Raw genomic sequence first — 21502 nt, 5'->3', positions numbered from 1 at the left:
ACTCTTCAAATCCAAAATTAATGTGTTTCCCAACTCTTCTGAACTGATTTTTTGCTCTCTCCATATTGAATCCACTTTTTATCATGTCTTCTGTTTCACATTTGTTTCCTCTCATGATTTCTGGCTAAAATCTAGCTTCTGAGCACATTGTTGCCAGGGATTACATCATACTCAGTTCTGCCTTTCTTTCATTAAACCCAAGATGTGACCCATAATATGACTTTAATAAGTATCTGGAAAAAAATTAATGAGTGAATGAATTATAACAAATACTAGAAATTAAGCAAGCACCTTTGCTTGCTTGACTGATAATATCACAATTATATTTTTAGGTGTATTTTAAATGGAGGGTCCCAAACTGATAAAATGAAAAAAAAAAAAAAAATAGAAAACTTAGATATCTATAAAATGAAAAATATTTTAAAATATTTAGTTGATAGTTAAAATTGGAAGATTTCACAAAACATCTGAATTTAGCTTGCTTAAAAAAATACTGGAAAGTATTTAATATTTGGCCCACATAACCCCATAGCAATTATGTGCTTGATTTGAGTAGAATCTGTCCTTTATGGAGAGGATGTGCTTGCTACATATCACCACAGCTTCATGTTCTTACACACAATGCTTGCATTGACATTAGGCCTGTGTTTTTCATTTTCTTACCTATCTGTTCACACATCTTGAGTCTATTAACCCTTATATAAAATATAAAATCTATAAGAAATGAGTATGTTACTTCTTTACACTGCATTTTCTTTTTTGGTAGAACTCTACATAGAAAAAAATTTTTCATAATGTATACTTGAAAAGGTTTCAAAGAATCTATCTACTGGAGGACTTAATTTTTAATACTATTTTTTTTTTTTACAAACATTACAAATGTTTACAAACATTACAAAGCTTTTACAAATTTCTTGCTTCTTTTACAAATTTGCTCACATCTTTTACAAATTTCTTCTTCATTCTATTTTATGCTCCCCGCCCCCATCACCCACCCCAAGCAATGTATCTATTTTAAGATTTATGTGTCTTGGGTAAAAACAACCTTCTCTCCAAGTAAAAATTTGATCACACCCTCACGAATCAGTTTGGTCTTGATACCATAAACAATTGGGTTCATTGTAGGAGGCAGGAGCAGATAAAGGTTGGCCACAATGATGTGTATGTGGTGAGGGACACTGTGTCCTCCAAAACGGTGGGTGAAAAAAGTGAAAAAAGCTGGGACATAGGTGATCACAATAGCACAGATATGTGATGTACAGGTGCTGAAGGCTTTGTGACAAGCATCTGTGGATGACAGGCTCACCACAGCTCTCAAGATCATAGTGTAAGACACTGCAATACAGCACATGTCAAACACGCCGATGAGGAGAGCAACCATCAGACCATAAATAGCATTGACCCTGAAATTGCCACAGGACACCTTGGCCACAGACATGTGGTCACAGTACGTGTGGGGAATGAAGTTGCCTTGACAATAGGGCAGGCGCTTGGTAAGGAAAGTGAATGGAAAGATGAGCATCACACCCCTCAGCAGAGTGGCAAGACCAGCCTTGGCAATGACAGCACTGGTGAGGATGGTGGCATAGCGTAAGGGGTAGCAGATGGCCACATAGCGGTCCAGCGCCATGAGCATGAGCACCCCAGACTCCATCCCAGTCAACGTGTGGACAAAAAACATCTGAGCCAGGCAGCCATTGAAGTCAATCTCCTTCAGGTTGAACCAGAATATGCACAGCATGTTGGGTACCGTGGTGGTGCACAGGGTGACATCTGTGAAGGAGAGCAGGGCCAGAAAGTAGTACATGGGGTGATGCAGGGCCTCCTCATGGCCGATGAGGTAGATGAGTCCACAGTTGCCCACAACAGCAATGATGTACATGAAGCAGAATGGCAGGGAGATCCAGATGTGTGCGGTTTCCAGCCCAGGAACACCATTCAAGATAAAGAATTTTGGGGTTAGACTGGAGCTGTTGGCTCCAAGCATAATGGCTGACAGGAGGAGGGCATATTATATTCTTTAGAAGTGATCCTTTCCTGGACAAGAAAATAACTCAGGTGAGCAGAGGGCTTGAAAACAAAAAGTAAAACAAAGTAACCAAAATGACTTTTCAAATGAGAAGTATTGATTAAGTTCCTTGGGGTCACCTTATCTAAATTCATATTCCATCTCTGGTTCTTACCTAGGATATGCTATTGATGAGTTATTTAGTCATTGTATATCTGTTTTCTCAATATACAATGAAAATGATAACTTTGCCTGGCTCAGAAAGTTGTCAGTATTGCTCAGTAAGATAATCTATGTGTTGTGCTAAAACTGTGTATAACACACAGTGTTATACAAAAAATATTAACAGTAGTATTGCTGTTGTTATCACTATTATTATCATTTCTTGCATGGGTGCTAAGTTGCTTGTCATGTCTGACTCTGTGTGACCCTATGGACTGCAGCCCACTAGGCTCCTCTGTTCCTGGGATTCTCCAGGCAGGAGTACTAGAGTGGGAGTGGGTTGCCATGCCCTCTTCCAGGGGATCTTTCTGACCCAGGGATCAAACCTGAGTCTCATGTCTCCTACACCTCAGGTGAGGTAAGGTGAGGTAAGAGTACCCCTTACCTCAGGATAAACATCTCATGTGATCAAAATTTCCCTGATTAATATAGTAAATTCAAATGGAGCTGCTCAGCTCTGCTGTAATTCAAGTGCCATTGTGCACTTTAGGACAGGACAGGTAATATGAGATTTTGAAAAACCTCAATTATACTGAGATGAGTGAGAGGCAAATTTTAGATAGCAAGTGCTAGTAACTGGGAACTCCAAGATTAAAATATATTCTCATATCTTAGAAAAATAATTATAAATGTCTCAACCCTGAAAATAAATCTAGGGACATCTGATCCAGCTAAATACCTGCAAGTTCCTGCTGAGTCCAGGTAGCAGGTAAGCATGTAGCAATTGGAACTTCTGCAAAGAGAATTGGCATACATGAGATTCCACCTCTGATGTCTGCCTCCTTCTAAGATAGCTCGAGGGCACTAAAGTCACAGGACTGAAAAGAAAAGACCAAGATATTAAGCTACCAGAGGAGGAAAAACTTTTGGCTCTGCTCATCTGGCTTGTAAACTAAAACTGATTATGGCAAATTTTCAGGCTCTTTCAAACGTCAACACCATATAACTAAATAATCTATCCACACTTATTAAATCATAAACAGATGAACAGATCAATTCAGTGCCAGTTCTTTTCCTCTTACCTTCAGTAAGATTTATCTTCATACCCTCCCTGCCAGATGATTCTGCTATAACATGAGCTATTTTTAAATGTAAAATATATTTGTAAAAGGAAAAGTAGATGGATCTCTGAAAATATGAGAACAAAGTTTTATTGTATGCTTATTTATAGAGACATAGACAGCCAGACTCCATGATGGACTTGAACAAGTCTCACATCTTCCTTTTTAAAATTTTCATGACTTTTAAAGAAGGAGGGAGGTGATAAAAGTACATAATTAGAGGTGTTAGAATGGGTAAATAGAAGTTAATCCTCCAAGTGGTGTCTAATAATTCATTAATGTACATTACATTACATATTATAATAATAAAAATAACTCTCTGGCTATATGCTAAAATGTATGTATTTAACAGAGGCTTAATGTTTAACTAGAGGCTTAATAATAAGCCTCTAGTTAAGCATTCTAGTTTCTAGAGATATAGTCATGACTGAAATAGAAAAAACCCTCTCCATTCGTGGAGCTAATATTCCAATGGAGGTTGACTTCTACCTTCGAACTTGTATCAATGGCTAGGGTGTATGTTACCATCCTCATTTTACGCATGAGGAAATGTAAGTTCAAGGTAACTTGATGAGAAGTGTGTCAGCAAAAATTTAGAAATTGGTAAAGTCAGGATACAAATCCAGGTTTGTTTGACCTTGAAGCTCTGCGTTTAATCATTCTATATCTGTTGCCTAAACTGAAGAACTGCATTAACTGGACATAACTAGCTTAATTTGTGATGGCAGAGGAAGAAAGAAAAAGCTTGCTCTTATTACTATCATAGAGAATAGATAGAATAAATGTGTAAAGTTATATAGAAAGTCAGTCTTTATGTAAAAGACCTATCTACAGAGAGAGAACTTATCTGTGAAATAGCCAGATGCCTATTCCTGGACTTGTTCACATAGACACTGCATAAAACCTGGTAGGGGGGTTGCATGAGATTTCTGCTTCCCTGCTGGCTCAGTGGTAAAGAATCCACCTGCCAATGCAGGAGACAAGGGTTCGATCCCTGGGTTGGGAAGATCCTCTGGAGATGGAAATGGCAACCTACTCCAGTATTCTTGTCTGGAGAATACCATGGACAGAGGAGCCTGGCAGGCTACTTCTGTGGGATTCCAGAAAGAGTCAGGCACCACTCAGCGACTGAACAACAACAACAAGAAAATATCTACAGGGAAGCCACTCAGGAACTCCCCTCACTACCTTCTAAGATTCAAGTATATGCACCAATTACTTTCCACAACACCCATTCTCCTGGAAGCAGTTTTGAGTATAGATATCTATTAATGAAGGCAAAAACTTTTGTTTTCCTCACTTTCAAGTCCACTGTTGTCTGTAATTCATGGTTAGTGAACCATGAGGTAGTTTTAAATATATTTCACAATTAGGGGGATGTTGTTTCTTTCCTTAGTCCCCAGAGAAATCGTCATCTATTTTGCTTTGAGTCAAAAAGAAATACTGAGTTTCTAATCAATAACATCTCAAAGAAATTGCATTTCTTGTATGAAAAGTTTACATTTGGGGAAAGTGCAAATCTTTGGGAATCTCTGAAACTCACCTCAGTGTGGGCAAAGACCAGACTCATGGGCATGACTGAGACTTCTGAGTGTCAGAATTCAACAATCAGTTTCTACCTCTACATAGAATTTCTGTGTCTTTTGAGGATTCCACATACTGGGGTGTTTACAGCTGATTGGATCTCCACATTGATATGTCAGAGGGCTCAGGTTAGAGTCAAATTCCTTTGGGACTTTCAAAATTATTTCTATATTTATCAGCTTTTATATTCATAATTATCAGCAGGAGAGATGTTGATAAGAGTATTAAAGTTAAATATCTTCCCCCAGGTGTGGTTTCTAACCAAGAGTTTTGATAATCATAAGAATTATTTGCTTTTCAGTTATCTTGCTTTATAAAATAATGATCTAACTATGTAATCATAAAATTTCAAAAATATACTGAAACATATTCAATGCATATATCTATGTTGCATATATGTTCATAATATATTTCCATGGAAATGTATAGTATAATATTTATTTTATATTTAGAGAGAGAGGCAGAAATTGAAAGTGACAGATACAGAGAATAAAATATATCATATAAGAATAATAGAAATATTTTGTGCCTTCTTCATGGTTTGTCCTGAGTTTATTAGATAAGCTAGTAAATACACAAACCCACACATGTGAGAATATTATATATATGTGTATATATTGTGGCAAAGTAGTTTTACATTTATCTTGCATTTTATTACCTGAGCTTCCCCTGTACTATTTAATATGAAGAAAACTAATTCTGGAATGATTGAAAAGCAAATTGAAATGATTTTTGTCATTCTCAATGGTGAATATGTAAAGATTCCTTTTAAACAGAGCAGTTGGAATTCTCTCAACCATTGAAAGTGTATCACAAAACTCTCCTGATACTGTGATACTCTAACACAATATTGGGGAAAGTTTAAAATTGTATGGCTATTTTGCAGAAAGCTGAAATACTTATATACTGGGAACTATAAAATACTGATACAGAAAACTGTAGATGATTCACAGAAATGGAAAGATACGCCTTGCTCTTAAGTTGGAAAATCAATATTGTTAAATGACAAAACTATCCAAAGCAACCAACAAATTCAATGCAATCCTTCTCAAATTACCAATAGTGTTTTTTTCAGATAACTAGAACAAATCATTTTAAAATGTGTGTGGCAACACAAAAGACTGAATAGCCACCGAAGTCTTGAGAAAGAACAGAGCTGGAGACAGCATGCACAGGAACTTCGGGCTATACTTACAAAACTATTGTCATCAAAACAGAATAGAGAACCTGGAAATAAACGCATGCAATTCTGGTCAATTAATCTACAACAGAGGAGGCAAAAACTTACAATGGAGAAAAGACAGTATCTTAATAAATGTACAGTTTACAAGTAAGAGAATAAAATAACTGGACAGCTACATGTAAGAGAACAAAATTTAGAACATTAACACCATATATAACAGTAAACTCAATAACACCGCTGCCTTTTCCACCCCAGTTCAGCAAGTTCTATCAGAGGCAAGGAAGTTAGCCTCAAAATATCAACAATTTTATGACACACATCAGGGACAATAAAGCTTTAGATCTTCAGTCAAAAGGGCTTGTTTATATTTTGCCCCCAATTTAGGTATGTTTGCTCACTCAGGCAGCATAGACAAATGAAAATCTCAATGGGAGGGGCTGGCTACTAACTACACCAATGTGGATAGATCAGAATGTATGGTCTATTCAGAGAGAGGTTGACTAGTGTGAGGGAACAGGGCTTAAGTTATGACTCACTAACATCAGATGCCCAACCGAAGCTTCTTATTCAGATGAATGAGTTAGAACAAAAAGTTAAGAGTTTCAGTCTAAATGAGGACCCTATACTTTAAGTAATGATTGAGAAGAATAATCGTCCCCCGCCTCAAGTCTCCTTTTTTTCCCCTTTGCTTATGAACATTACTATTTGTTCTTTCCCATTGTACCACGTCTTGTACAATATTCAGATTGTGATAACCTCCCTTAAAATTTCCTTTTCTCTCTTCTCCTTTTCCTTTTATTCTGTAATGCTTTTATTTCTCTTTCTTTCCTTTTTGCTTGAATTTCTTCTTTTATGGCTTCAAAATTCCAGATTTAAGTGCAACCTAAGTGCTTATCGCTGCTCTAGGGTGCAATATTTTACTCTCGAGAACTGTGCTTAGCAAAATGCTCCACTTGATACACACAACTCTTTCTCCACTGAACATTCAGCACTGCTTGCACACAACCCCATACACAGCAGCCTACAAACTCTTTGTGTGCTATTGTTCTCTGGGGGCTTAGGGTGTGTTTGGGTGCATGAAGATAGTATTGGTTATATAAAAAAAATCTGTGCCTTTGATCTTTTAACATAAAATATCCAAAGGTAAATAGATAAGCAGAATTGTCTAGTATTTCTATAGATACTTGTTTTTCCAAAGGAACTGGGGGTAAATACCGGACTAATATTAAACTTCTTTTCTGTTGACTGAGATGCCTTTGACTTCTGAGCTCAAACATAGAAATGGTAAACTCAAAAATCTCTAATTATCCTGCAAAATAATTAAACCATCTCTATGCAATCTTGTTCAATTTTTAGCATTCTATAAAATTGCTTTGGAAATAGCTTAAAGTTACTTTGAAAGACAAGGTAGGTGCATGGTGTTTTTCATTTCAAAGAGAACAAATAAATTTGTTATTCATGGATTCTGAGAGACAGAACTCAGGGAAAGAGTGAGATAAGATTCTAGGTATAATTTTGGTTTAACTTTTCCAGCTCATTAAAACATAAAACCATACTGTTGGCAGAGTCTTATGAAAAGGTCGTGTGGAATGCTCACTGAACTTTGTGTTCTCCTAGGTGTACTGTTTTGTTGTTCTATTTTCTTTATGTCTGTATATCTACACATGTGTCCGTATAGAAGTGGCCAAATGATTCTGGAGATTCATAAGAAAGATAACTTTCACTACCTTGGCATCCCCTTGTAATTTCTTTATACTTCCTCTCCTTTGGAAATATTAACATATCATATTTTAAAGGAATTATGATTTAATTAAACTGAAATATGTGTGGGAGTTCTTTGTACCTAATACATTGGTTCTAGATCTAATCAAACTATGTGAGGTTGAATGTGGGAAGACTGAGTCTTTTTCATGAAGCCACTGAGCCTAGCCTCACAACTTTGTTACTAGGGCATGAGATGGAATTTGAAATTGCATCCAACTTTTTTTTCCATTTCTTTACTTCTCTCCTTCTCTCTTATTTTCCTCTTTCTATGCTTTTCTCTATCTTCCTTCTTATAAATACTGAGTAGAATATTCTTTTTTTTTCTTTTTTAACTGTACAATATTGTATTGGTTTTGCCATACATCAAAATGAATCCGCCACAGGTATACATGTGTTCCCCATCCTGAACCCTCCTCCCTCCTCCCTCCCCATACCATCCCTCTGGGTCGTCCCAGTGCACCAGCCCCAAGCATCCAATATCGTGCATCGAACCTGGACTGGTGACTCATTTCGCATATGATATTATACATATTTCAATGCTATTCTCCCAAATCATCCCACCCTCTCCCTCTCCCACAGAGTCCAAAAGAATGTTCTATACATCAGTGTCTCTTTTGCTTTCTCGTATACAGGGTTATTGTTAGCATCTTTCTAAATTCCATATATGTCGGAAGCCAGCGTGAGGAACTCCACCCATGGTAAAGGTCATGAGGAAGGAGGCTTGACATACACAAAGGCGGGATTGACCCTCAAGAGTCCCCCTGGAAATTCTCGAGCATCTACCCCCAAAACCAGAGTCTGCCTACTTTACTACTTTGTGCTCTTACCTACACCTCTGACTTTACGGGGTGCTGTCCTCCACCACCTCTTTCGTAGAAGGAGTTAACTTAGAGCTCTAGTTAATAATAATTCCTGGGTGTGATAGGAGTGTTTCAACCTACAAACTCTTCTGAAGGTTCTCTAGCCTGCCTGAGAGGCTTGTTCGGCCACATGTGATTGCTCACAGCCTCCCAACTGTGAGAGGCAGGAGATGCTTTAAACCTTCTAAAAATAGGTTCTTTAGAGAAGTTAGAAAACTATTAGTATAAGTATAGTGGGCTGATTAGAAATTGTATTGGTGAAGTGTTTTTCATTTGTTGAGCCAATGTTTGCTGCTAAGTCTCCACATCCCCTGCCCTTATACACATTAATGAATATATAGAAGAAATAAGTATTAACCTTTGATATTAATCAACGTTAGACCATAGGCTAAGCAAATTCTTTTCTTAATTAAAACCCACTTCACCCTCACCCTATAGGAATATAACTTTATCTGGTACCTTCGGAAGGTGGCGTCTGTTTTAAGAATAATCACCCCTGGAGAAATAAATTTTCTGGTTGACTGACCGCTGTCACAAGGAGAGGGTCATAAATTGTCAGCAGGCCTCCTGGCCAGAAGATGATGTAACACCCCTAAGACCTCTGTATACATTTGTATGAAGCACCTGACTTTAATAAAAGTCAGGACTGCTGACCCCGCGTGACTTTTGTATAACATCTCAGTGTGTAAAAACAGACCCTGGAAAAATAAAGAATGGGATCAGTTCCTCGAAAGACTGGTCTCCCCATGTCATTCTTTCTCTCAACCTCTGGCTGAGTTCCCATCTGGAACGTGGAGGCTCGTCAAGCCTACTAATTATGCCTGGGCTTCTAAGATCTGACCAGGGAGGCCTTAGTGTCTCCTCTCCTTCAGGAGAACAGGAGGACGCCTGTGCCTACGTAGGTGACGTATATTCCTTGTCTTGGAATTTTATTAGCTTTTCACATAAACCAAGTTATTCAGCCTCTTTTCTCCACTGAATTTTCTTATTGAGCTATCCTTATTTTATTACTCTTTATATCTCTAATTAACATTTAATTAAAGCCAGTGTATTCGCCAATGCCATCTCTCCTTCGAATTTCCCTGGATCCACTGGGACTGGACCCCGGCAAGTGGCCCCTATACTGTATTGGTGTTTTTCTTTCTGGCTTACTTCACTCTGTATAATAGGCTCCAGTTTCATCCACCTCATTAGAACTGATTCAAATGTATTTTTTTTAATGGCTGAGTAATACTCCATTGTGTATATGTACCACTGCTTTCTTATCCATTCATCTGCTGATGGACATCTAGGTTGCTTCCATGTCCTGGCTATTATAACCAGTGCTGTGATGAACATTGGGGTACACATGTCTCTTTCACTTCTGGTTTCCTCGGTGTGTATGCCCAGCAGTGGGATTGCTGGGTCATATGGCAGTTCTATTTCCAGTTTTTTAAGGAATCTCCACACTGTTCTCCATAGCAGCTGGACTAGTTTGCATTCCCACCAACAGTGTAAGAGGGTTCCCTTTTCTCCACACCCTCTCCAACATTTATTGCTTATAGACTTTTGGATCGCAGCCATTCTGAGTGGCGTGAAATGGCACCTCATTGTGGTTTTGATTTGCATTTCTCTGATAATGAGTGATGTTGAGCATCTTTTCATGTGTTTGTTAGCCATCTGTATGTCTTCTTTGGAGAAATGTCTATTTAGTTCTTTGGCCCATTTTTTGATTGGGTCATTTATTTTTCTGGAATTGAGCTGTAGGAGTTGCTTGTATATTTTTGAGATTAGTTGTTTGTCAGTTGCTTCAATTGCTATTATTTTCTCCCATTCTGAAGGCTGTCTTTTCACCTTGCTTATAGTTTCCTTTGTTATGCAGAAGCTTTTAAGTTTAATTAGGTCCCATTTGTTTATTTTTGCTTTTATTTCCAATATTCTGGGAGGTGGGTCATAGAGGATCCTGCTGTGATGTATGTCGGAGAGTGTTTTGCCTATGTTCTCCTCTAGGAGTTTTATAGTTTCTGGTCTTATGTTGAGATCTTTAATCCATTTTGAGTTTATTTTTGTGTATGGTGTTAGATAGTGTTCTAGTTTCATTCTTTTACAAGTGGTTGACCAGTTTTCCCAGCACCACTTGTTAAAGAGATTGTCTTTAATCCATTGTATATTCTTGCCTCCTTTGTCAAAGATAAGGTATCATATGTGCGTGGATTTATCTCTGGGCTTTCTATTTTGTTCCATTGATCAATATTTCTGTCTTTGTGCCAGTACCATACTGTCTTGATGACTGTGGCTTTGTAGTAGAGCCTGATGTCAGGCAGGTTGATTCCTCCAGTTCCATTCTTCCTTCTCAAGATTGCTTTGGCTATTCGAGGTTTTTTGTATTTCCACACAAATCGTGAAATTATTTGTTCTAGCTCTGTGAAGAATACTGTTGGTAGCTTGATAGGGATTGCATTGAATCTATAGATTGCTTTGGGTAGTTGTACTCATTTTCACTATATTGATTCTTCCAATCCATGAACATGGTATATTTCTCCAAGTATTAGTGTCCTCTTTGATTTCTTTCACCAGTGTTTTATAGTTTCCTATGTATAGGTCTTTAGTTTTTTTAGGTAGATATATTCCTAAGTATTTTATTCTTTCCGTTGCAATGGTGAATGGAATTTTTTCCTTAATTTCTTTTTCTGTTTTCTCATTATTAGTGTATAGGAATGCAAGGGATTTCTGTGTGTTGGTTTTTATATCCTGCAACTTTACTATAATCATTGATTAGTTCTAGTATTTTCTGGTGGAGTTTTTAGGGTTTTCTATGTAGAGGATCATGTCATCTGCAAACAGTGAGAGTTTTACTTCTTCTTTTCCAATTTGGATTCCTTTTATTTCTTTTTCTGCTCTGATTGCTGTGGCCAAAACTTCCAAAACTATGTTGAATAGTAATGGTGAAAGTGTTGTCTTGTTCCTGACTTTAGAGGAAATGCTTTCAATTTTTCACCATTGAGGAAAATGTTTGCTGTGGGTTTGTCATATATAGCTTTTATTATGTTGAGGTATGTTCCTTCTATTCCTGCTTTCTGGAGAGTTTTTATCATAAATGGATGTTGAATTTTGTCAAAGGCTTTTTCTGCATCTACTGAGATAATCATATGGTTTTTATTTTTCAATTTGTTAACATGGTGTATTATATTGATTGATTTGCGGATATTGAAGAATCCTTTCATCCCTGGGATAAAGCCCACCTTGTCATGGTGTATGATCTTTTTAATGTGTTGTTGGATTCTGATTGCTAGAATTTTGTTAAGGATTTTTGCATCTATGTTCATCAATGATATTGGCCTGTAGTTTTCTTTTTTGTGGCATCTTTGTCAGGTTTTGGTATTAGGGTGATGGTGGCCTCATAGAATGAGTTTGGAAGTTTACCTTCCTCTGCAATTTTATGGAAGAGTTTGAGCAGGATAGGTGTTAGCTCTTCTCTAAGTTTTTGGTAGAATTCAGCTGTGAAGCCATCTGGACCTGGGCTTTTGTTTGCTGGAGATTTCTTTTTTTTTTTTTTTTTTCTAATTTTATTTTATTTTTAAACTTTACATGATTGTATTAGTTTTGCCAAACATCAAAATGAATCCGCCACAGGTATACATGTGTTCCCCATCCTGAACCCTCCTCCCTCCTCCCTCCCCATACCATCCCTCTGGGTCGTCCCAGTGCACCAGCCCCAAGCATCCAGTATCGTGCATCGAACCTGGATTGGCAACTCGTTTCTTACATGATATTTTACATGTTTCAATGCCATTCTCCCAAATCTTCCCACCCTCTCCCTCTCCCACAGAGTCCATAAGACTGTTCTATACATCAGTGTCTCTTTTGCTGTCTCGTACATCAGGTTATTGTTACCATCTTTCTAAATTCCATATATATGCGTTAGTATACTGTATTGGTGTTTTTACTTCTGGCTTACTTCACTCTGTATAATAGGCTCCAGTTTCATCCACCTCATTAGAACTGGTTCAAATGTATTCTTTTTAATGGCTGAGTAATACTCCATTGTGTATATGTACCACTGCTTTCTTATCCATTCGTCTGCTGATGGGCATCTAGGTTGCTTCCATGTCCTGGTTATTATAAACAGTGCTGCAATGAACATTGGGGTACATGTGTCTCTTTCAATTCTGGTTTCCTCGGTGTGTATGCCCAGCAGTGGGATTGCTGGCTTATAAGGCAGTTCTATTTCCAGTTTTTTAGGAATCTCCACACTGTTCTCCATAGTGGCTGTACTAGTTTGCATTCCCACCAACAGTGTAAGAGGGTTCCCTTTTCTCCACACCCTCTCCAGCATTTATTATTTGTAGGCTTTTGGATCGCAGCCATGCTGGAGATTTCTGATTACAGTTTCAATTTCCGTGCTTGTGATGAGTCTGTTAAGATTTTCTATTTCTTCCTGGTCCAGTTTTGGAAAGTTGTACTTTTCTAAGAATTTGTCCATTTCTTCCACGTTGTCCATTTTATTGGCATATAATTTCTGATAGTAGTCTCTTATGATACTTTGTATTTATGTGTTGTCTGTTGTGATCTCTCCATTTTCATTTCTAATTTTATTGAGAAATATGGAACGCTTCACAAATTTGCATGTCATCCTTGCACAGGGGCCATGCTAATCTTCTCTGTGTCATTCCAATTTTAGTATATGTGCTGCCGAAGTGAGCACATGAGTAGAATATTCTTTCATCATCATTTATTTTATAATTATTTAAAACTTCCTTGATGATTCAGCCTGCTAGCTCTAATTTAGTTGTAAATTATAATTCAGAATTATATTGTTGTTTTTATATTTATTTTCTGTGAAACCTATTTTGTGTTAATAATGGGGAAGATAACATAAAATTAATTGGGAATTCTTACTCAGTGCCTCAGATATACGTCATTTATTGCATCTTACTTTTTCAGATTTTTAAAATGTTTATGTTCTTGCTTTACTTTTTATTGTTGTTGCCTCCCATACACTCTACCCACAATGCAAGCTTATTTACATTATTGTATTTTAATTTTAATTTTAATATTCTGAGATATAAAAAGTCTAGGAATATATATATTCCTTTATATATGAGGATAATAATAACTATATCATAATTTTGAAGTAAAAATTCAATGAAATATATATATATATATATGTTTTAAAATGGCAGTTTAGGTAAATTTCTTGATTTGTTTCCTTGTGTGTGAATATGATTTAAGTCAGAATATATGATGGGCAAAATTTACCAAATACAAAAACAGAAGTCCAGAAGAGAGAATTTTTTCTGATTATCAGTTTACAAATTTTATTACATTCAAACACTTAAATTATTTTATTTTAAAAAATTCATTTTAAATTTTTTAGAAATTCAGGTTTTTCTTCCAAGCATCAAAATTAATTTTGCAAAAACACATGGAATTTTCATTATAGTTCACAATTATTTTATCATATATTTGTTGTTGTTCAGTTGCCAAGTTGTGTCCGACTCTTCATGACCTCATAGACTGTAGCTTCCCTGTCCCTATAACATTATATTAAAATTTATTATCCATATTAGCAAATGATGAGCATAATCTTAATCTAATATTTCTAACTCTTCCTCTGTTTGTAACCATTTGCTGATCCCATTGTATTTCTTCAGTTTTCTCTTGAATTATGCCCTTATTTTCTTCACTTTTCATTCATTATCACTGTTTCTGAATACCACATTTATGATTCTTCTTTCATTTCTTTTATTATTCATATTTCCAGATGTCTAAATAAGGTGCTCTTCTCTTCATTGTCCCTGATGATTAATTGTTGCGCTTTCAATGTTAAAATTAAGGAAAGTAGTTAGCTCAGCCATCTTTAATTGGCTGAGTACATAGATTTTCTTCAAGTCTGCTTTCCTGTACTTATAAATCCTATCCTCACATAGCCATCAAATATTATCCCGTGTACCTTACAAGATTCTGTTTGAAATAAACTCAAAGGAGTACGTTCCAGATTATGAGCAGCTCTAGTAATCATATCTACTCCCACTTCATTTGCATTTACACTGACACAGTTCAGAAATAAATTAACAGTCAAGGTTTTTTATTCCTCTAAAGTTATACAAGTGTCACATAAATATTGAACAAAAAGGTCGACAAAGACCCTTGGAAATCAGCACATTCAGGAAAGTGTTTCTTGCTACCCTTTAACACACATGACAATTCACTTAGGTGCCTTCCTCAAACCTCTAGAGTTTCTCCAGGCTACCAGACCTTCTTTATCCTTTACTATATACTCCCTCATGGTGTTTGGATCAAAGCGCTTTCATCATCAAGCATTTACTTCAAGTTGTATATTCTATTATTTCATTCTGTGCATCCATTCCACAAGATCTAACTAAAGTTAAACTGCAGGGGAATACAATAGTTTCTTATCAATTTTATTTTTTCTATCAAGTTAGAGTTCTCAGATTATAAATTTTGTGTTAGTTTCATAAATCTCATAAGAGAATATTGACAGGTATTTTCTTTTGACCTCATGGTTATTGAGTTTTATGCTTGTTCTCTTATATTTCTTTATAATTATGCTAAATCCAGATTCTATATATTAGATTTATCTTACATTCAAAGTGTCTTCATCTCTAAAAAACAGTTTGATTACTCCTTCACAGATCTGCTTGGTCTTCACACCATAGACCATTGGATTCAAGGTGAGGGCCAGCAGTAGATAGAGGTTGGCTATTAAAATGTTGATATGGTGAAATATGCTGTGTTCCCCAAAGCGATGAGTGAAGAAGGCTGGGACATAGGTGATGACAATAGCACATATATGTGAAGTACAGGTGCTGAAGTCTTTGTGATGAGCATCTGCAGAGGATACATTTCCTACAGCATGGTTAAGTATAGTATAAGAATAAAATAAAATGCAGAAAATATCAAACCCTCCAATCAACATGGCAGCTATGAGACCATAGATGGCATTATCTTGATGTTGCCACAGGATGGTTCTGCCAGAGACATATGTTCACAATAGTGTGTTGAATGAGGTTGCCTTTGCAGTGGGGAAGACACTTGATCAGGAAAGTGAATGGTATCATAAGCAACACACTTCAAGTCAAGGTGACAAGGCCAACTTGGGTAATTATGGTGTTGGTGAGGATGGAAGAATGTCATGATGTGTATTAGTTGCTCAGTTGTGTCCGACTTTTTGCGACCACATGGACTATAGCCCGCCAGGCTCCTCTGTCCATGGGATTTTCCAGGCAAGAATCCTGGAGTGGGTTGCCATTTCCTTTTCCACGGGATCTTCCTGACCCAGAGATTGAACCCCGTTCTCCCACATTGCAGGCAGATTCTGTACCATCTGAGCTACCAGGGAAGAATAACATAGAGGGTAGCAAATGGTAACATAGCAATCCAGAGACATAAGCATGAGCACACCAGACCCCATGCCTATAAGCATGTGGATGAAAAACCTCTGCACAAGGCAAGCATTACAGTCAATCTCTCTGAAACTGAGCCAAAAGATACACAAAATATTGGGAACAAATGAAGGGCACCCACTAGCATCTGTAAGGGACAGTAAGGCTAGAATTAATACATGGGCCAATGAAAGGCCTCCTCATGACAGATAAGATAGATAAGGCCACAGTTCTCCATGACAGCAACGATGTAAATGAGTCAGAATGGCACTGAGATCCAGATGTGTGGAGGTTCCAGTCCAGGAATCTCATTGAAGATGAAGTATCTTGGTGTCAGGCTGGAGCTTTGACTCCATGCATGATGGTCAATTGCAAAATATTTTACTTTTGGTATCAATAAATGTCTCCTATAAAAGAAGGTAGTAGTTTTTCAGTCAAAGTCAAAAGATGGACAAGTATTTGCACAATATAAAGTATGTTTAGAGGAGAAATCATCTTTTTGTAGCCTGACTGTGCTATTTGATCCTACTCAACAGTCTTGCGAATTCTACCAAATCAAAAGAATTCAAACAGTGCAAACATAATAACAAAGACCTGGTCTTGCTTGGCTTTATATTGTTAACTCTTCCTATAGGAATCTGTTCCTATTCCTAGGCCATTCACTAGCCCTTGCTTTTGTCTCATCTGCAAATTTCCAAGTGATGGACTCAGTTTTAATAAAACTGATTCTCTTAAGTCATATAATTTCCCTTCCTACAAGAAGTTCTTTCTGTTGTGTCCACTGGATTATAGTTGTTTTGTGAGCACCTAATTATTGCACTGAAAGATGAACTCCCCAGGTGGGTAGGTGCCCAATACACTACTAAAGATCAGTGTATAGTAATAACTCCAGAAAGAATGAAGGGATGGAGCCAAAGCAAAAACAACACCCAATTGTGGATGGGATTGGTGATAGAAGCAAGGTCCGATGCCATAAAGAGCAATATTGCATAGGAACCTGGAATGTCAGGTCCGTGAATCAAGGCAAAATGGAAGTGGTCAAACAGGAGATGGCAAGAGTGAATATTGACATTCTAGGAATCAGTGAACTAAAATTCACTAGAATGGGTGAATTTAACTCAGATGACCATTATATCTACTACTGTGGGCAGGAATCCATTAGAAGAAATGGAGTAGACATCATAGTCAACAAAAGAGTCTGAAATGCAGTACTTGGATGCAATCTCAAAATGACAGAATGATCTCTGTTCTTTTCCAAGGCAAACCATTCAATATCACAGTAATCCAAGTCTATGTATGCCCCGACCAGTAATGCAGAAGAAGCTGAAGTTGAATGGTTTAATGAAGACCTACAAGACCTTTTAAAACTAACACCCCAAAAAGATGTCATTTTCATTATAGGGAACTGAAATGCAAAAGTAGGAAGTCAAGAAACACCTGAAGTAACAGGCAAATTTGGCCTTGGAGTACAGAATGAAGCAGGGCAAAGGCTAATAGCGTTTTGCCAAGAGAACGCACTGGTCATAGCAAACACCCTCTTCCAAAAACACAAGAGAAGACTCTGCATATGGCCAACATCAAAATCAGATTGATAATATTCTTTGCAGCCAAAGATGGACAAGCTCTATACAGTCAGCAAAAACAAGACCGAGAGCTTACTGTGGCTCAGATCATGAACTCCTTATTGCCAAATTCAGACTTAAATTGAAGAAAGTAGGGAAAACCACTAGACCATTCAGGTATGACCTAAATCAAATCCCTTATGACTATACAGTGGAAGTGAGAAATAGATTTAAGGGACTATATCTGATAGACAGTGTGCCTGATGAACTATGGATGGAGGTTCATGAGATTTTACAGGAGACAGGGATCAAGACCATCCCCAAGAAAAAGTAACACAAAAACACAAAATGGCTGTCTGAGGAGGCATAACAAATAGCTGTAAAAGGAAAGATGTGAAAAGCAAAAGAGAAAAGGCAAGATATACTCATCTAAAGGCAGAGTTCCAAAGAATAGTGAGGACAGATAAGAAAGCCATCCTCAGTGATCAGTGCAAAGAAATAGAGGAAAACAACAAGACTTCAAGAAAATTAGAGATACTAAGGGAGCATTTCATGCAAAGATGGGCTCAATGAAGGACAGAAATGGTTTGGACCGAACAGAAGCAGAAGATATTAAGAAGAGGTGGCAAGAATACACAGAAGAACTGTACAGAAAAGATCTTGAGGACCCAGATAATCATGATGGTGTGATCACTCACCTAGAGCCAGACATCCTGGAATGTGAAGTCAAGTGGGCCTTAGAGTGTATTACTACCATCAAAGCTAGTGTAGGTGATGGAATTCCAGTTGTGCTCTTTCACATCCTAAAAGATAATGCTGTGAAAGTGCTGCACTTAATATGCCAGCAAGTTTGGAAAACTCAGCAGTGGTCACAGGACTGAAAAAGGTCAGTTTTCATTCTAATCCCAAAGAAAGGCAGTGCCAAAGAATGCTCAAACTACTGCACAATTGCACTCATCTCACACGCGAATAAAGTGATGCCCCAATTCTCCAAGCCAAGCTTCAGCAATACATGAACTGTGAACTTCCAGATGTTCAAGCTGATTTTAGAAAAGGAAGAGGAACCAGAGATTAAATTGCCATCTTCTGGATCATCCAAAAAAAAAAAAAAAAAAGAGAGAGAATTCCAGAAAAACATCTACTTTTGCTTTATTGACTATGCCAAAGCCTTTGACTTTGTGGATCACAATACACTGTGGAAAATTCTTCAAGAGATCGGAATACCAGACCACCTGACCTGCCTCTTGCGAAATCTGTATGCAGGTCAGGAAGCAATAGTTAGAACTGGGCATGGAACAACAAACTGTTTCCAAGTAGGAAAAGGAATATATCAAGGCTGTATATTGTCACCCTGATTATTTAACTTCTATGCAGAGTACATCATGAGAAATGCTGGGCTGGAAGAAGCACAAGCTGGAATCAAGATTGCCAGGAGAAATAGCAATAACCTCAGATATGCAGATGATACCACCCTTATGGCAGAAAGTGAAGAGGAACTCAAAAGCCTCTTGATGAAAGTGAAAGTGGAGAGTGAAAAAGTTGGCTTAAAGCTCAACATTCAGAAAACGAATATCATGGCATCTGGTCCCATTACTTCATGGGAAGTAGATGGGGAAACAGTGGAAACAGTGTCAGACTTTATTTTTGGGGGCTCCAAAATCACTGCAGATGGTGACTGCATCCATGAACTTAAAAGACGCTTACTCCTTGGAAGGAACGTTATGACCAACCTAGATAGCATATTGAAAAGCAGAGACATTACTTTACCCACAAAGGTCCGTCTAGTCAAGGCTATCATTTTTCCAGTGGTCATGTATGGATGTGAGAGTTGGACTGTGAAGAAAGCTGAGTGCCGAAGAATTGATGCTTTTGAACTGTGGTGTTGGAGAAGACTCTTGAGAGTCCCTTGGACTGCAAGGAGATCCAACCAGTCCATTCTGAAGGAGATCAGTCCTGGGATTTCTTTGGAAGGAATGATGCTAAAGCTGAAACTCCAGTACTTTGGCTACCTCATGCGAATAGTTGACTCATTGGAAAAGACTCTGATGTTGGGAGGGATTGAGGGCAGGAGGAGAAGGGGACGACAGAGGATGAGATGGCTGGATGGCATCACTGACTTGATGGACATGAGTCTGAGTGAACTCTGGGAGTTGGTAATGGACAGGGAGGCCTGGCGTGCTGCGATTCATGGGGTCACAAAGAGTCGGACACGAGTGAGTGACTGAACTGAACTGAACTGAACTGATGCTGGGAAAGATTGAAGGCTGGAGGAGAAGGGGACGACAGGGGATGAGATGGCTGGATGGCATCACCGACTCAATGCACATGAGTTTGAGTAAACTCTGGGAGTTGGTGATGGACAGGGTGGCCCGGCGTGCTGTGGTCCATGGGGTCGCAAAGAGTCAGATATGACTGAGCAACTGAATTGAACTGAATTATTGCACATGTCTTCCAAGCTGAGCATGATCTCTCTACAATTCTCGATATTCCAAGTCATATTAATCATGGACAAAATATTTGATAGGCCAAAAAGTTACAAAGATTTATAGCTTAAAAAGCACAGCCATAGGCACATCTATTATATCTCTAATTGTTTCTTGTTGATAAAAGTTAAAGATTTTAGTTTATATTTAACTAATGGCAATGTTAGACTCTAATTAATTCTCATGTTTTCTATTTATTCTCTTGAATCTCTATGTTGGTAAGCAGAGAATATATACATATTATATAAGTAATCATATGCTCATATCTTTTTTTGTGTTAGTTTTAGCCCCCAAATAGCTATGAAACATTATATTGGATAGGGTATAATATTTATTAATCAAGCTGTGTTTTGGGAAAGTTCAGTTCAGTCGCTCCGTCGTGTCGCACCTTTTGCAACCACATGGACTGCAACAAGCCAGGCTTCCCTGTCCTTCACCAACTCCCGGGGCCTGCTCAAACTCATGTCCATTGAGTTGGTGATGCCATCCAACCATCTCATCCTCTGTCATCTCCTTTTCCTTCTGCCTTCAATCTTTCCTAGCATCCAGGTCTTTTCCCATGAATCAGTTCTTCACATCAGGTGGCCAAAGTATTGGAGTTTCAGCTTCTTCATCAGTCCTTCCAATGAATATTCAGGACTGATTTCCTTTAGGATTGACTGGTTTGATCTCCTTGCTGTCCAAGGGACATTCAAGAGTCTTCTCCAACACCACAGTTCAAAAGCATAACTTGGTAAAGTTAGAGTTCCAGTTTTCTTCTGTACTCTGGGACACATATAATGTTTTTATGATTAATATCAAAAGATTTCAGGATCCTTCTTTTCTGAGAAAATTCTTCACTTATATTTTTAAACCTTCTTTAGTCTCTTTTGATAACCAACTTGCTTATATTGTATTTTATACTGTATATTTTTATCATTTTCATAAAATACTTTATATATTTTCTGTTACATTTTAATCTTCCCCATATCACATACTTTTCCAAAATTCTAATCTTGATTGTGTTCTCTCTCTCTGTCACTCTCTCACCATGAGATTTAGCTTCGAGTTGTCTATAAGTGCTTTTTTTAACCATTACTTTAATTGGTGGAAAAATTTTAAAATAATGCTATATAAATAATATCAATATATAAAGCAGAATAAAAGCAAAATTTTCTAGAAAGAAAAAAGGATTAGAGCTGTAAAGTTTTAAAGCAATCTTCTCAACTGTGAATTCTTTTAGTATTAAGAAAAACCAGGGAGATTTTGACCACAGGCCAGGACATTTTCAACAAAATATACAAGACTATCACAAATACATTTGGTATTACTACCGTTATTTGGCTCTATAAAATAAATATAAGTAAAGCCATGCCTAGCCATCTCTTAAGCCTCTATATTGGTTTCAGAT

General features: G+C 37.5%; 1 protein-coding gene, 1 non-coding gene and 1 pseudogene across 2 annotated transcripts; all 3 read right to left on the bottom strand.

Moving 5' to 3' along the window:
* Positions 1–1021: 1021 nt before the first annotated feature.
* LOC113905004 (olfactory receptor 52N2) lies at positions 1022–1987 on the bottom strand. Its single transcript, XM_027562046.1, has one exon. The coding sequence runs from the start codon at positions 1985–1987 to the stop codon at positions 1022–1024; it is 966 nt and encodes a 321-aa protein (XP_027417847.1).
* Positions 1988–13259: 11272 nt separating this feature from the next.
* Positions 13260–13366, bottom strand: LOC113906091. The gene has a single exon (XR_003514781.1). It is a non-coding gene; the product is annotated as a U6 spliceosomal RNA (small nuclear RNA).
* Positions 13367–15259: 1893 nt separating this feature from the next.
* Positions 15260–21187, bottom strand: LOC113905003 (annotated as a pseudogene).
* Between the last annotated feature and the right edge of the window lie 315 nt (positions 21188–21502).

This window comes from Bos indicus x Bos taurus, chromosome 15 (assembly GCF_003369695.1).
Source record: "Bos indicus x Bos taurus breed Angus x Brahman F1 hybrid chromosome 15, Bos_hybrid_MaternalHap_v2.0, whole genome shotgun sequence".
Lineage (NCBI taxonomy): Eukaryota > Metazoa > Chordata > Mammalia > Artiodactyla > Bovidae > Bos > Bos indicus x Bos taurus.
Note: the sequence above shows the minus strand (reverse complement) of the source record. Positions and strands in the feature narration are given on the sequence as shown.

Bases quoted from the DNA above. Each gene is read 5' to 3' on its own strand.
- LOC113905004 (XM_027562046.1), bottom strand. From the start codon at position 1,987: ATGCTTGGAGCCAACAGCTCCAGTCTAACCCCAAAATTCTTTATCTTG.